Raw genomic sequence first — 15,502 nt, forward strand, 5'->3', positions numbered from 1 at the left:
CCCCTTTGGAACATGCCTGCCCAGTTAGCACATTTCCAACACAGAGCAGGAGCCTAAAGATCCAGAGTCTCGGAAACCACTCCATTTGCCTCAGGAGGGTCGGCGCCTCCAGGCCCCACAAAGCACAGCCCTCAGTGTCCCTCTGGCTCAGGCTCCGGCCCCAACCAGGAGCTACTGAAAGGAAGGGACAGATCCCGTGATCAGAAAGGTCCAAAGGGCCTTGGCCTTCCCAAGTGCTGAGGGAGTTGGGAGGGGACTCAGGATCCTGGGAACCTGGTAGATGGCATCCATCAAGGAGAGGCTCTCAGTGTTCAGGCTCGGGCCATGGGCACGGGCGCCTCGTTCTGTGCGTTTGTTTCTGGATCCACCTATAGTTTATTCTGTCTCTCCCCTGCCTCCTTTCTCCCTCTCCTCTCCCCTTGCTGTCTTTCCTGCTGCTGCTGCAGGTCAGGATGGAGAACAAAGCCATGTACCTGCACACTGTGAGCGACCGTGACACCGGCTCCATCTTTGAGGAACCCTTTGACGGCAGGAGCCTGTCCAAGTTGAACCTGTGTGAGGACGGTGAGTGCCCCTGGCTCGGTCTTGCGGTGCAAGCCCTGCCCTGCCTCCCCACCCAACCTTGGTATTTCCCCAGGGCAGTGGTGACCTCCTGTCGAATACTTCCTATGTGAACTTCACATTTTGAAATGTCTTATTCATGCATCTCAACAAATCTGAGTGACCTGCAACATGCATATCCATCTCACAGATGAGCTAGTGGAGGCTGAGAAGGTATTAAGGATCCTACAGCTCATCAGGCATAGAGCTGTTCCAAAACTGAGTCTCCTGACTCCCAGGACAGGCCTTTCTGCCTCTCTGCCTTCCTCTCCTCTGAGTGAATGAGGCTGGGGTCAGGCAAAGGCGTCTGAACCAATGAGCCCAGACCCTCTCCGGTGAGGAGCCTCCGATCCATTTCCCGAAGCATTTGCGAGGAGAGAACATACCTCTTCAAGGTGCTTATCCTTCCCCTGGGTCTGAGACCCCAGCCCATGCCACAGGAAGGAGTTCTCTATCCCAGTGACCCAGAGGGCTCTGCACCTTTGGGAACTGGTTATTTGCTACAACTGGGAATTCAACTGATGCTTCCTCCAAAGGAGCCCAGAGCACCTTGTCAACACACTGAATCCTGTGTGTCCAGGCCAGAGCTTGACACTTAGTGGGTGCTTAATAAATGCTTGCTACGTGAGTGAATATACTGTGGTTTGCAGTGAGCATAGGCGAGGAGAGCATTGTCCCCACATCAAAGATGAGTAGAATGAAGTTTACCGAAGAGTCTTGTAACGACTGATGGCCAATAAAGCAGAGACAGGCAGAAATTGAGTTCTGCAGACAAAAGGAACCAGTGGGATATATACATATGTAAAGAGATTTATTGTGAGGAATTGACTTACATGATTCTAGAGGCTGAGGAGTCCCACCATCTACGTCTTCAGGCTAGAGACCCAGGAAAGTGGGTGGTATAATTCAGTCTGAGTCAGAAGGCCCAAGAACCAGAGGAGCCAATCGTGTTTGAGGGCTGGAGAAGATGAGATGCTATGTCCTAACTGTGCAGGCAGGCAGGAAGCAAAAAGCAAATTCCCCTGCCTTTTGCTCTATTCAGGCCCTCAACTGACTAGATGAGGCCCCCTCCTACTGGGGAGGGCAATCTACTTTACTGAGTCCACCAATTCAAATGCTGATCTCATCTAGAAACACCCAGAAATGATGTTCCACCTGGCACCCATGACCAGTCAAGCTGACAGAAATTCACTACCATGCAGCCCTTTATTCAAGGCTTTTCTCAAGCGCTGTGTTTTCTCTCTACTCTGCTGAGCTCCTTTGTCTCAAAATTACTCAAAAAGGGAAATGCCTCCCCCTCATACTCTAACCGTGTCTTTCCTCCCACAAGGTGCTGAATGCCAGGAGGGAAAGTGGGCAACTCAGAGAGGCAGGGATTGGGGACAGTCTCCCCAGGGAGAAGAGCCAAGATGTGGGCTCCTGACCACTAACCTCCCTCACCCTGCCGTACTAACTTACTCACCATTGTAGCTCTTCCTTTAAATTCCAGTCAACGAACATATTTCGAAGACCTGTGATGTGTCAAGCTACGGGTTGGGTGCCAAGGATGCTCCAAAGAGAAATTAAACCATCCTTGCCCTCAGAGCGCTGTGATCTCAGTGGAAGGGATCGGCTTGGGACAATTACACGTAACATAAAGCAGGCAAGAATACATGTGAGTTCGGTAGTCCCCTCTTATCCGTGGTTTTGCGTTCCATGGTTTGTTACCTGCAGCAGGCTGTGGTCTGGAAACAGATGATCCTCCTTCTGACCTATTATCAGAAAGTCAGTCGTAGCCTAACACCACATTGCACTGCCTGGGTCATTCTTCTTGCTTCATCTCATCACAGAGCCATTGTATCACCTCACATCACAAGAAGGAGGGTGAGGACAGGACAGTAAGATGTTTTGAGAGAGAAAGAGACCACATACACATAACTCATATTAGAATGCATTGTTATTTATCTAAATACAGTAAAACCTTGGATGGTGAGTAACTTATTCTGCACATATTATGCAAGATGAGCATGCGTCTCTGGTACATTTTAACTCGATAAATAAACTGTGTCTTGTGATACGAGTAGTACATGATGCCGAATGTCACATGATCACACTGAGCCAATGGTTCTTAAATTTGCTTTGATATACAAGTGCTTTGGATTACAAGCATGTTTTTGGAACAAATTATGCTCCCAAAGCAAGGTTTTTCTGTATATCTATTATTAGTTATTCTTGCTAATCTCTTACTGTGCCTAATGTATAAATTAAATTTTAGCCTGGTATGTATGTATAGGAAAAAAAGGTAGGACATGTAGGGTTCGTTACTACCCATGGTTTCAGGCATCCATGGAGGTCTGTGGACAAGCAGGCACGAATGTACTGAAGTCAGGAGAAGCCTTTCTGGAAAGGCTTTAAAGACTGAACACAATTTTGTCAGAGTAGGGTGGGAAAAGGCATCACCAGCTGGGTCACACCAAGCCAGGCCAGCGTTTCTGTTAGGTTACTGCCACCTGGGAGAGCCAGATCACTGGCCAGTGCTCAGCACTTCCCCATCAGCAAAGGTCAGGCTGGCTTTCGTGTTGTCGATCCTGTCCTCTCCCTACCAGCCCCTTGGGAAAGAGGACTGGCTTGGCAAGAAAGAACTGGAGTACAGCGCTGTGGGGGAGCCTGGAAGACCAGTAGAGCTGGCCTAGGGGGCCGATAAGGGAAGGAAAGGGCAGGGGCTACAGGGCAGGGAGAGGCCTGGGGTGAGAAGTATCACCAGGCCATCGCACCCTCTTCCCCCATCTTGCTCTCCCTTTTTCTGAACCCCAGACTTAAAAAGATCTTTTGGACCAGAAGGGCTGAAAATAACAGTAATCTCAGCCACTGTGCTTTCCAGGCCCCCCAGCTATGTGGAGATGTGACCAGAGGACAGCTTTTGAGCCCTGCTCCAAGAGTCCTCAGGGGTCACCTGAGGCCTGGCACCCCATGAGGTGTGGACAGAAGTTGAAAGATGTGGGGTTGAGGCCGCCTGACTGGGTCACATCCTTTTCTGGGCCTCAGTGTCTTCATCTGCCAAATGGGGGCAGACAGGAGAGGTTCTGTCCAGTTCTAAAATTCTGTGTGTAGAAACAGACCTGGTCATTGCATTCAGGGTGTGGTCCTTTGCAAATCTGAGTGCTACCTTGAGCAAAGTCTACAAAGCATCCCGCCTCAGTGCGAGTGATAACCCAGGTGCTGACCATGGCCAAGTAGGCTACCGACCTTCACCTTGACCCTGGGAGCACTTCTCTGCTGCTGAGAAGCTTGTTCTCCCACCTCCTTCTAGCATTTGCTCAAATATCACTTTCCCCATTAGGCTTCCTGCCCCCCTGCACCTTCAGCCCCTTTCCCTGCTTCGCTATTTCCTTTTTCCCGTAACACACTATATCATTCTTATGTACTATGTTTATCATTTACTGTCTGTTCCTTGTGGGAAGACTATAGGCTGGACAAGGGCAGGCACCTCTGTTTTGTTCACTGAAGTCTCTCAAGCCTGGCACACAGTAGGTTCTCACTACTTATTGCAGGAATGAATGAATGAAAGAATGAATGATTGGACATTGGGGTCCTTGAAAGCTCAAAGAGGCAAAACAAATGCATTCGAAGTCTGATTTCCATGTTGTCTGGGTCTTCCCCACTCTTCAATGACCAGCCCTCCAGGCACAGGGTGGTGGGGGCACGAGGGACCCAGAGAGACTGGAGTGTTCAGATGAAATCAGCCACCTGAGCTCGTGGATTTCTGGTTTGACTTTTTCCCCCTTCCCTTTCATTTCTAAGACGAAACCAGTGAGCTTTGACTTGGGGAAATTCAAGCCAGATTTGATCTGTTTCTCCAGGATTTTGCTCTTTGATCCTCATCTCTGGAGAGTGTAACCGGAGAGGGAGAGGAAGGGCGGTGGGGGAGAGGGAGGTTGCTGGGAAGGCAGAGGGTGGACAGAGATGGGGAAAGGGAGGGAGGCCTGAGCCGCGCAGGGGCCTAGAGGAGATTTAAACAGTAATGTCTGGTAGGCCTTGCAGGCGCTCCAAATCCCTTCCAGGGTTTCCCCCTTGAAGGAAAGATGGGGAGGAGAGGCGGTGGCTCCTCTTGGCCCTGGGGTTACTGGGATCTGGGGAAGCAAAGTTGCAAAAATGCAGCCCAGATATTAAGGTGTGACTCAGACTTTAATGTGGGTGGGACTTTAAAGACATTAGGGCGTAAACTGGTTATTTCAGGGCTGATGCACTGAAACCCCCTCCCCCTCCTAACTTGTCTTCTCTTTCCCTCCACCCTGCCTTTATCCCTGCCTTTCTTTCCACGTAGCAAGTGAGGGGGGGGGGGCTGTTACCTGCCTAGGCTCCCCTGTCCCCTTCATAAGGGCCCATCTGGCCCAGCTCCTACGTGGTGCACCCATACATCCTTCAAGGCTCACGCCCTCACACCCTGCTCTGCGTCGGTCTTTGGGACCTCTCCCTTCTCTGCACCTCTCCTCAGGCCACGTCTCAGGACCCTGCCTCCTCCCTTGGGTCTGAGCTGTCAGCACCTCGTTGGGAGCCCCCCTGTTGGAGGGAAGGCCCCAAGGGTGGGCCAGCCTGCCCTCTGTGCCACCAGGGGGAATAGCATCGCTTCCAGCTGTGTTGCTAGAATTACATGAAAGGGCTAATTGCAGAATGCGACCTTCAGTGTCCTCCAGCCCAGCCTCCTGTGACCTCGATGACCACTTCCACCTCCCTCTGAACACCAAACGGGGGGGGGGTGCAGCTGGACCTGCTTCCCCCTCTCCCCCCTCCCCTCCCTCCTCTCCCCTCTCACCTTCCCGGTGCTGCCTTGCTTCTCTCGCCCGTGTAGCTGTAGGCCTCTCCCGTCTGGCGCCAGGAGGCGGAGGAGGCGGAGGGCTGGGTGTGGGCCTGGCTCCTCCACGGCCCTTCCTGAGGGCCAGAGAGAGGTGTTAGTGTCAGAAAAATACTGTAGTCGTGCTCACCCCGCGGCCTCAGACACTCCACCACGCTCCAGCGTCATCCCACGGCCGCAAATGGGAGGCTCGCAGAGGTAATGAGTTACACATGCTCTGGGCTGCGCCTGGACGCCTGCAGCCAGGCCGCTTGCTGAGTTTAGGGCCCAAGCCCCCCCACCCCCCCGCCCCATCCCCGCATTCCTAACCCATAAAATTAAATTATTCTCCTCGGGGAACCCCCTCATCTACCTTCTCATCAATCAGATCTCCCTGGTTCATCTTGGCACAGCTCAGGGCTGCCGGGCAGCGGCCCAAAGGCAGGGGCGGATTTCCTGGGAGGGTCTGGCTGGGACCTCACGGGAGGCTCACCCTCTACAGGTTGGAGAATCAGGCACCGGGGCAAGAGGAGAGCAGAGATATTAACCGGCACGGGGCTGCGGTGTTCTCAGCGTTCTGTGCCTGTTGAACAAGAACACAGAGCCAAGTGCTCTGTAAATCCGTGGTCACCGGGCAGCCAGGCTGGATCCTGGGTCTCTGTAGCCCAGTGGAATATCCCTCTGCAAGATGGGGAACAGCCTGGGAAGGTGACAAGAGCCTGGATGATTGCAGTTTGGCTGGTCTGGGCTCTCTGCAAGGGCGTCTGGTGTTTGCCACCCCTATTCTCAGTGGCCGCTGCTCACCCTGCACTTTGGCTCGCAGCGTCGGCCACTGGGGATGAGCCCGGCAGGAGGTGGGAGGACCCATGACAGGGAGGTTGGAGTATTTATTCCCCCAGGTCCTGTCTTCAGGGTCCACCTTGGGCTGCCTGTGTCCTTCCACCAAAGGTCACAGACCCTTATAAGCCACCCTCTCCACGCGGGTTTTCTCCCGCCAGATTCCAGCAACTGTTCCCCTCCTTGACCCTGGGGGCCCAGTGTGGTCACATCCAGGAGACACCACTCCAGCCTTTGGGGGCATTTCACACCCTGGCCACACTTGGCATGTATTCCTTTATGAAATGCTGTAAAGTGTCTTATTTTGAGTGGGCCGTCTCTTTCTCTGGGGCCTCAACTTTCTAATCTTCAGTGTCCCCATCTGCAAAATGGGAATAATGTTACCTCACAAGATCTGTGGGAAAATCAGGTGCCACAGGCCACATAAAGCACCTTGTGCACAGTACACCCTTGATACACATTTCACCTCCCCGTCCTTTGGGGAGTCCCTTGTAAACCCTCGGAAAGTGAGGAAGAAGGAGAGCAAAGGACGAGGGCGTCAGGAGCAGCTGCTGTCAGCCCCCCCCCCAACCCCAGGTCTCCTAAGAAACACCCACATCACTTCTCAGGAACGCTTGGCCGGGTGAGGATTTTAAGGCTGCTGCTTACCTTCTGCTAAAGGAAGCAGAGTTTTAGTTAGTGGGCTCCCTTATGAAGCCTAGATTTTCAAGGAAATCAAACAAAGTCTTTTAGTCGTATCCCCCAAATAGGGGAATCTGTAAAAAAATGTTCTGGACCCTGAAGCCTGGTTCTGGATCAGTGGAATCTGTAAGAAATGTTCTGGGTCCTGGTTCCAGGCCATATGTGAATCTATCCATTCATTGTCCCTGGTGGAAGCTGGTGTCTTGTGGAGGGAAGAACTAGAGAAGCCCGGATGCCCCAACAGCTCCTTCCTACGTGGGGTGGGGGTGGGGGGGCACAAAAGGAGCCTCTGCTCCCTTCCGTCACTCAAGCCCCCAGCCCCTAAGCCACGCCATGTTTCATGTGGCATTGCCCTCACCGTAAGGGCAGTGAGGACGGCTTTGAGGGAATAGCACTGACCTGACCACCGGCCCGGCACACTCTAGAGTGGGGGTGCAGGGGGGAGGTCTGTGGTGAAAAGCTGGGTCACAAGTGGGAAGGGAGCTTCAGGAGAGGCCCTGAGCGGAGAGGTGATGAATCATGGCATGGCTATCCCTCATCACATCACCTGTTCCTTCCCACCCAAAGACCTTGCTCAGGTGGTTCCTGGCCTTCATTCCCTAGGTCATGCAGTCATTCATTTTTCTATCCTCATTTTTCAACAAGAAAGATGCTCTGCGGGCCCCCTGCAGGTGCTATGCACTGGCTATGTGCAGGGAGGGGTGCAAGGAGGCAGGAGACATGGCCTGGCCCTCTGTCATTTCATCATCACTGTGGTTAGTCTCTCCCCTTCTCTCTCCCTGCCCTCCCCACTGTAAACCAGCACAATGTCGGTCCACATGCAAAGCTTACTTACCTAGAGGTGATCGGGTAGGAAGGACATTCAGGGTTTGGATCATGCAGTTGGTACAGACCGTATCGAGCCTCATTGGCTCCAGGTGCCCTCTTCCAAACTTAACATCCTTACCAGTCTTGTCTTCGCCACTGTGGGGAGGGCATTGCATGGTGGCGGGACCACAGGCTCCGAAGCCAGGCATGCTAGGTTCGGACTCCAGCTCTGCTACATGCTGAGAAATCCTGAACCAATTCTTAGCCTCAGCTTTCCCTCCCCTGTGCACTGAGATAATAGCCCCTGACTTAGGGTTATTGCAAGGGCTACCTGAGTTATTCCACGTTAAGTCCTTCTAACAGTGCCTGTTACATACAGAGCATTCCATCAGTGTTTGATCTTAGGATGACTATGTTTGCATCCCTTCCATTTGTCTGTTCCCAGCCTGGGGCCTGCCCATGGTACCCTAGTTCCTCCACATTCTCTATTTTCTTTTTAAAAAATTTGTTTTAATGTTTATTAATTTTGAGAGGGGGGAGGGTCAGAGAGGGAGGGAGACACAGAATCCGAAGCAGGCTCCAGGCTCTGAGCTGTCAGCACAGAGCCCAAAGCGGGGCTCAAACTCACAAACCTTGAGATCATGACTTGAGTCGAAGTCAGACACTTAACCCACGGAGCCCCCCAGGCGCCCCTCCACATTTTCTATTTTCAGTCTCCAGGACACAGAGTTTCATTCCTACCTTGTTCCCAAGTTTATCTGCTATTGATTCCTGGTGTCAAATAATAAGCAGTGTGACTGTGGCCCCCTGAGTCTAGAAGCCTGCCTTCTCTCTGTCTCTTTTCCAGCTCTTTGGCCTGGCTTCCTTGGTCACTTTCAGCCCTTCCGTTCACACTATGCTACAGCTGTGTGCACCTAAGTCCCTCTGGACCATAATCTCCCTGAGTGCGAATGCTGTCTGCCTTGGATTCAACTTAACATTCCCAATACCAGCACTGTGTCTTGCACATGGAAGGCACCTTTGCTTGTTGCACGAATGAACACATTCTTGTTCACCAAATCTTTAAGTACTAGGTGAAGGCTTGCCTAAAGACGTGAGTTTAAGACAAAAGAAACTCTGACCTCATTCATCCAAAGATGACAGGTTTCATGGTGCTTCTGGTGCATACAGAAATAAAAGTCATGATTCCTGCCCTCAAGGGGCTTCAATTTCCCTGAAGACACAGACAGGTAAGCCAATCCTACCGTATCATTTGATTTACGCTCTAATGGAATTGGATGCAAAGTGTCATTAGAGGGGAGAAGAAGGAGCCCTAAGTCTGCCTTGGGGAAGAAGGAAGGCCTCCTGCAGGGATAGACACTGGAGTGAAATACTGAAGGACAGACAGTAGTGTGCCTGTTAGAAAGGGCAGAGAAAGTTTTTCCAAGTCAAGGGACATAGCACAGAGCTCAGGTTGAGGAAAGAAAGTGGTGGGAGGTAATGAATGTTTGTTTTTTGAGCTCTGATAGGTCAGGCACTGTTATAAGAATTGGACAAGGGTAAGCTCATCTGATCCTTATATCAACCAGTAGGATGAGTCCCATTATTACAGCCAAGTGATATATGAGGAAACCAAGGCTCAGAGACCTGGTAACCTGCCCAGGATCACAGTCAGGAGAGATTGATGTCTTTGTTCACTGGGGCTGCTATAACAATACAGCCTGGGTGGCTTACAAACACATTTATTTCTCACAGTTCCAGAGAGTAGAAGTCCAAGATCAAGGCACTGGCAGATCCCATGTCTGGTGAGGACCCTCTTCCTGGTTCATAGATGGCTGTCTTCTTACTGTCCTCACATGATGGAAGAGGAGAGGGAGCTCTTTGGGGTCTCTTCCATAAAAACACTGATCCCATTCACGAGGACCTCACGCTCATGACCTGATCACCTCCCAAAGGCTTTACCTCCAGTTCTCATCATGTTGGAGACTAGGCTCCAATGAGAGGTAGGGAGGTACAAATATTCAATCTATGGCAGTTGGAGTCAGGATTAACTAACTCCACAGCCCACACTCTTAATTATATTGAAGCTAAAGTCAAACCATGAAAAGTCTACTGTAGCATCCATAGGAATTTGGGTCTCTGGAGGCAATAGGAAGTCAGCAAAGTGTTTCAAAGCAGTGAAAGGATAAGGTCTGATTTCCATTGTAAAATGCTCACTCTGGCTGCAGTAGGACATTAGATTTTCCAGCAATTACCTCTTCTGAGCCATTTCAGTTGAGTGGGAGAGAAGCCAAAGTGCAGTGGATTAAGTCTGGCTTGAAAGAAAAGGTGAATACCCAACACAGGCTCTGTTTCTGAGGTGCCTTGGCTGTGAGGTTGGGGAAGACTCAGTGGGGTGGTAGAAGAGAATACTGGGTGGAGTCCAGTTAGGATAATCCAGGCATGCTGTGCCTCCAAAGAGGCAAAGGCAGTGGAGGAGGTGAGAGGCAATCCAGTTCTGAGGTGTGCCTTTAGGTTAGTAATGACAGACTGATGGTGTGTGAGAAATGAGATGAGGTCCAGAGAAGGGGCTCTGGTGAGCGCCATGCTGAAAGGTCTAAGAGGTTGGGAGATAAGGAGGGACAGCAAAGGAGGCCGAGAAGGAACACCTAGTGAAAAAATAACCACGAGTTATTGAGCCCTGGAAATGCAATGAAGAGAAGTATGGCCAGCTGCACCCAGTGCCGCTCAAAGGTCAAATTGGGAGAGCACTGAGCATTGGCCATTGGACTGAGCCATTGGAGGTGTGTGCTGACCTGATGTATTAGTCAGCTCAGGCTGCATAACAAAATACCACAGGCTGCATGGCTTCAACAACAGGCATTTTTTTTCTCACAGTTTGGGGGCTGGAAGTCTAAGATCAAGGTATGGGCAGCGTTGATTCTTCCTGGAGCCTCTCTCCTTGGCTTGTAGTTGTCTGCCTTCTTCATGTGTCCTATCATGGTCTTTTCTCTGTGCCCATGCACCCCTAGTGTCTCTCTGTATGTCTACATTTCCTCCTCTTAAAAGGACACCAGTCAATGAGGCCTCTGGGTGTCTCAGTCAGTTAAGCATCCGACTTCGGCCCAGCTCATGATCTCATGGTCCATGAGTTCGAGCCCCACGTCGGTGTCTGTGCTGCCAGCTCAGAGCCTGGAGCCTGCTTTGGATTCTATGTCTCCCTGTCTCTCTGTTTCTCCCCCACTCATGCTCTATCTTTCTCCGTCTCCCAAAAATAAATAAAAGTTAAAAAAATTAAAAATAAAAAGGACACCAGTCAAATTGGATTGGGCCCAAGCAAACAGCCTCATTTTTAATGTAATCACCTCTTTAAAGACCTCCAAATACAGTCACCTTATGAGACAGTGGGGGTTAGGGTTTCAACACAGGAATTCGGGAAGGACACCATTCAACCCATAACACCTAGCAAGAGCAATTTCAGTGACATTGGATGGGGAGGATGAACTGGGTGGATTCAGGAGAGAACAGGAGGAGAAGTAATTGGATTCAGTGGGTCTTCAAGAAGTTCTGCTGTATAAGAGGACAGAGAAATGGAAGGGAATGGAGGTCAAGAAAGATTTTTTTATTTTAAGATGGAAAAAATAGTATCATTTATGCTGATGGAGTGATTCTGTGCAGAGGGAAACATTGGCTAAGTAGAAGTGCTGGAATTCTGTCCTTGGGTAAGTAAGAGAAGGAATCTGATATGAGTCAGGGGTGTTGGCTTGAGCAAGAGCACAAGACAGTTCGACTACAGCGACAAAAGGGAAGGTAGAGTGCTACGGCCTGGATGCAGGTCCGTAGTTACGTTGTGGGGGGGAGTTTAAGGAAGCTCCCTCCTCATTGCTTCTGTTTTCTCAACTAGGAAACCAAAAGTGAAGGTGGAGGAGAAGGTATGAGACAGGCCTCTGGGGATGAGTGTGCGGATGGCCCAGGAATAGGTGGCAAGCCCACTGGATGGCACCAGGGCCCACTGGTGTCTGGCAGTCGTGAGCTTACTGACAGGGTGGCATGGTTTTCCATTTCGGGCTCTGCTCAGCTATGTGGATGGAAGCATAGAGTTGCAGAGTTAGCTCTAACCAGGTTGAGTTTCACCAATGTGAAGGTGTCAGAGAGGGGCAAGGCAATCGAGGGTATGTCTAGAAAGTGGATAATGCAAATCATGGAATATAAGTGGGTAAAGGGGGGAAGGAAGGACTGAGGGGGGAGATGAGGAAAAGGCAGTGGGGGCCACAGTTTGTAGGTCTTGGTGAAGTCAGGGAGTGCCGGGGTCAGAACTCTTGAGGGAGTGCCTCTGGAGGACAGGAGAGGTGGTGATAATGTGGGACGTTTGAAGTGGGGATTGAGAAAGAGTTTCGATCATTGGTAAAGCCAATAGAAATGTAATGTGAGCCACATATGCAATTTTAAACTTTCTAGTAGCCACACAGAAAGGTGGAGACACAGATGAAACTAATTTAAATACAGTAATATGTTTTATTTGCTCTAATATATCCAAAATATTATCATTTTGATATATAATCCCTATAAAAAAAACCAGTTGGAGGATTTATATATATTTTTTCTCATGATGAAGGCTTCAAAATCCAGTATGTGTTTTGCATTTCAAGCCCAGCTCAGTGTGGCCCAGCCACATTTCAAGTCAGGGCGGAGGTTGAAATCAAGAGAGGAAAGGAGGTCAGGAGGAGTTTGAAACAGGGATTGAGAGAATGAGAGTGAGCTCAGAGAGGGGAAGGGTGAGCAGATGTCCCTTAGCAACAAGAAGTGTGCAGTCGTGATGTGAGCATCCAAGATGGGGAAGGGAGAAGAGAGAGAGAATGTTCTGGAAATAGCAACAAGGAGCAAAGAAAAACATGTACTGTGCTGTTAGGCCACTTGTATGAGAATGGAAGAGTGAGAGCCACACTTGGGAAGATAACAAACCTGGAAACAGGTTTCAATTAAAACAAGAAAGTAAAAGAAATGTTCAGAGCAGAGGCTGAGAAAATAAGGGACTTTTCTACATGACTGGCTGGGAAGTCCAGGGGCTATACAGTGGAAAGGTTTCAGTAATTTGGGGAATGAAATGGCCAAAGGGGCATAAACAAGGCTGTTTGGGGATTTTCATGGGTGGTGGGGAGTCCTGAGGGTTCTGTGGCTTCTGTGGGGCTGACAGAAGCCAGGACCCAGGATGCAGTGAGATTGGTCATGTTGGTTTCAGGGCAGAAACTGATGGTGAGGCTGTGTTTGCAGAAGAGGTCTCACCAGGAGCACACAAAGTCCTGGGGCAACCTCTCTGCCCACCACAGTGGTGTGTGGACAAGGAAGGGACCTTGTCCTGCAGCAGTAGGAGCTAGGGAGTTTATTTTGGCTCCTGTGGAGACAAGGTAACCAGGGGAGGCCAGGGGAGGTGGTGGGCCAGTATCAGCCTTGTGAGAAGTGATTATAACAAGGAGGTAATATGATAGCTCCCCTTGGGTGAGCATGTGACACAGGCGGCATGTGCTCAGGGCCCAATATATTGTCTCCATTCGACCTCAATATGTATTATTATCCCCAGTTTATGGATGAGAAGGTGAAGTCTTAGGTGAAGTAAATTGCCCAAGGTCACCAAGCCAGTCAGAGGCGGAGCCTGCCTTCTAGTCCCTAAACCCACCCCTCCTGCTGCTCACCCCATTCCCCCCTGGGGGGCCAGGCTTTGGGCTCCGCACACCACCCCCTCCCAATACAATCAAGAGCCGTGCTGGTGGCAGTGAGAGCTGTGAGCGTGGATTCTTGGAGTTTAAGGTTTCAGAGGTGGAGACTTTCTGGGTGATGACGAAGCCAGGGTGGGGCCGTGGGAATAAATGGCTGCAGTGCAGGAGACACATGGAATGAATTACTCTAAGAGGTGATGCTGGCAGGAAATAGATATAAATGCAAATAGGCTTGGACAAGAGCACAGTGACAGGGTCTTAAATGGCTTCAGAGGAAGCCCGGGACACTAACCTCGGGCCGCACTTCAGGTCGGAGAATGCCCCGCCCTCCCCAGCAGCCCCTGCTCCCACTATCCCCTGGGACTTCTGGCCTGAAGTCTAACTTCTATATGCAGAGTTCAGCCATGGGGTTTGGAAGATACAAACACAGCTGTGAGGACAGGGCCCAGCCAAGCAGGGCCAGCCTGGCCCCACCCTGCAGGCGTGGTTGCTGGTTAACGTAATGCTCACAGAGCTGATGAGGGCGAGTGATGGTCCCAGGCTTATGCACAGTGCCTTACGCCTGTCTGCTGTGGTGCCTTCCCACTTCCTGCTGTCTGGCTTGAGAGCGGATTCAAGTCAAGAAACCCAAGATGTTCAGAGTGCCCACGCAGAAGCCTTGTCTTTAGAAAAGTCCTGTTAAGGGAGGAGGCTGTGGGGGGCAGGGGGGCTGACTGCTGGCCTCTCCTGACACCTCTCTGTGGGTGAGTTTCTATCATCCACCTGTCACCTTGGAGGAGAGCACAGGGAATCTAACTGATGGAGGAAAGACTAGGAAAATAGAACATACTAGAGACCCCAGGGGACAGATGGCAGCAATCAGATCGGGAGGGGCAGATTGAAGAGAATTGCTGAGGGCAAGGGGAAACTGAGGACAATCTTTCCCAATGAAGGCCATAACCGCCCCCCCACTTCAGTTTGCAGGAATGATCTTGGTTTATGCCCACTGTTTCTGCATAGTGACTAATAGAGCACAATTCATTCTTAAAAGTGTCTCTGTTTGAAGGTGATCTTATGGTTTGTCAATAAATAAAAGTGAGCCTGACCTTGTCCCCCGTACCTGGTGACTTATATCTTGGCATCTTGGCTCTCCAGTCCTGTTTGACTTTACTATACTCTGCCAAATGTGGGAATTCACTTCTTCCTTCCAGAGTTATGATGATGCCCCCACCCCGACCTTAGGGCATCTATTAAGATGTAAGTGTGGGGCACCTGGGTGACTCAGTCAGTTAAGCACCTGACTCTTGGTTTTGGCTCAGGTCATGATCTCACGGTTCGTGAGTTCGAACCCCACATCAGGCTCTGTGCTGGTAGTGTGGAGCCTGCTTGGGATTCTTTCTCTCTCTCTCTCTCTCTCTCCCTCCCTCTCTCTCTCTGCCCCCCCCCACTCCCACTGTCTCTGTCTCTCTCAAAACAAATAAATAAACTTTAGAAAAAAAGTAAGTGTAACATTTTAAGTATGTTAGGCATTTCCAGGGTGCCCAGGGGGAGTTGCTTTTAACATGTGGGCTTATACTGGGGATCCCTGAAGGGTATTAACAGATTAAAGATAAGAAGGGTGCTGTCTTGCCAGCGAGTGGATGTGGATGTGAGAAGAACCTGTCTGCCTGCCTTGCAGATGCCCAGGGCAGCCTCTGGGACCTTTGACTTACTGGGTGTGCCCTTTCCCTGACCTCTGCCCATGGGTCTCCTGGTAAAGGAGTTCTGTTTTGTGGTCAGCAATAATTAAAAAAAAAACAAAAACACGTTGTTCTCACTACTCTATTTGTAGATAAGTTTTCAAAACTCCAAAGTGTTGCTTGTTGCTAGCTTAGATCTGAGATTCTAGGAGGTGATAAACTTTTTTTTGAGGGGCAAAATTCCACCACCAAAGGAAAGTCAGAAACAGAATGGCAGCTGGATACCACGGTAAATTAAGTGGTTAGGGGAAGATTCCTACCCCAAGCTCCCGGGCTGCACTTCCTATCTTGGGGTAAAGCTGACATAAGACAAACAGCCATGCGGTTGTCCTCTGGGTGTCCCCAAAGCGGTACCCTCCAGCATGCTCTTGTCATTG

The 15,502-nt window shown here is 50.5% G+C and overlaps 1 protein-coding gene across 1 annotated transcript in view; it reads left to right on the forward strand.

Annotated features, from left to right (window-relative positions):
• The first annotated feature begins 452 nt into the window (after positions 1-452).
• The window catches only part of SCARA5 (scavenger receptor class A member 5), a 120,036-nt gene continuing 104,986 nt past the window's right edge, over positions 453-15,502 (forward strand). The window contains exon 1 of the mRNA XM_047092175.1: positions 453-564. Coding sequence (XP_046948131.1) covers positions 453-564 — 112 coding nt within the window. The remainder of the gene's footprint in view (positions 565-15,502) is intronic.

This window comes from Lynx rufus, unplaced genomic scaffold (genome assembly GCF_022079265.1).
Source record: "Lynx rufus isolate CCGP_SWC_20201006 ecotype Redwood Valley unplaced genomic scaffold, mLynRuf1.p SCAF_3, whole genome shotgun sequence".
Lineage (NCBI taxonomy): Eukaryota > Metazoa > Chordata > Mammalia > Carnivora > Felidae > Lynx > Lynx rufus.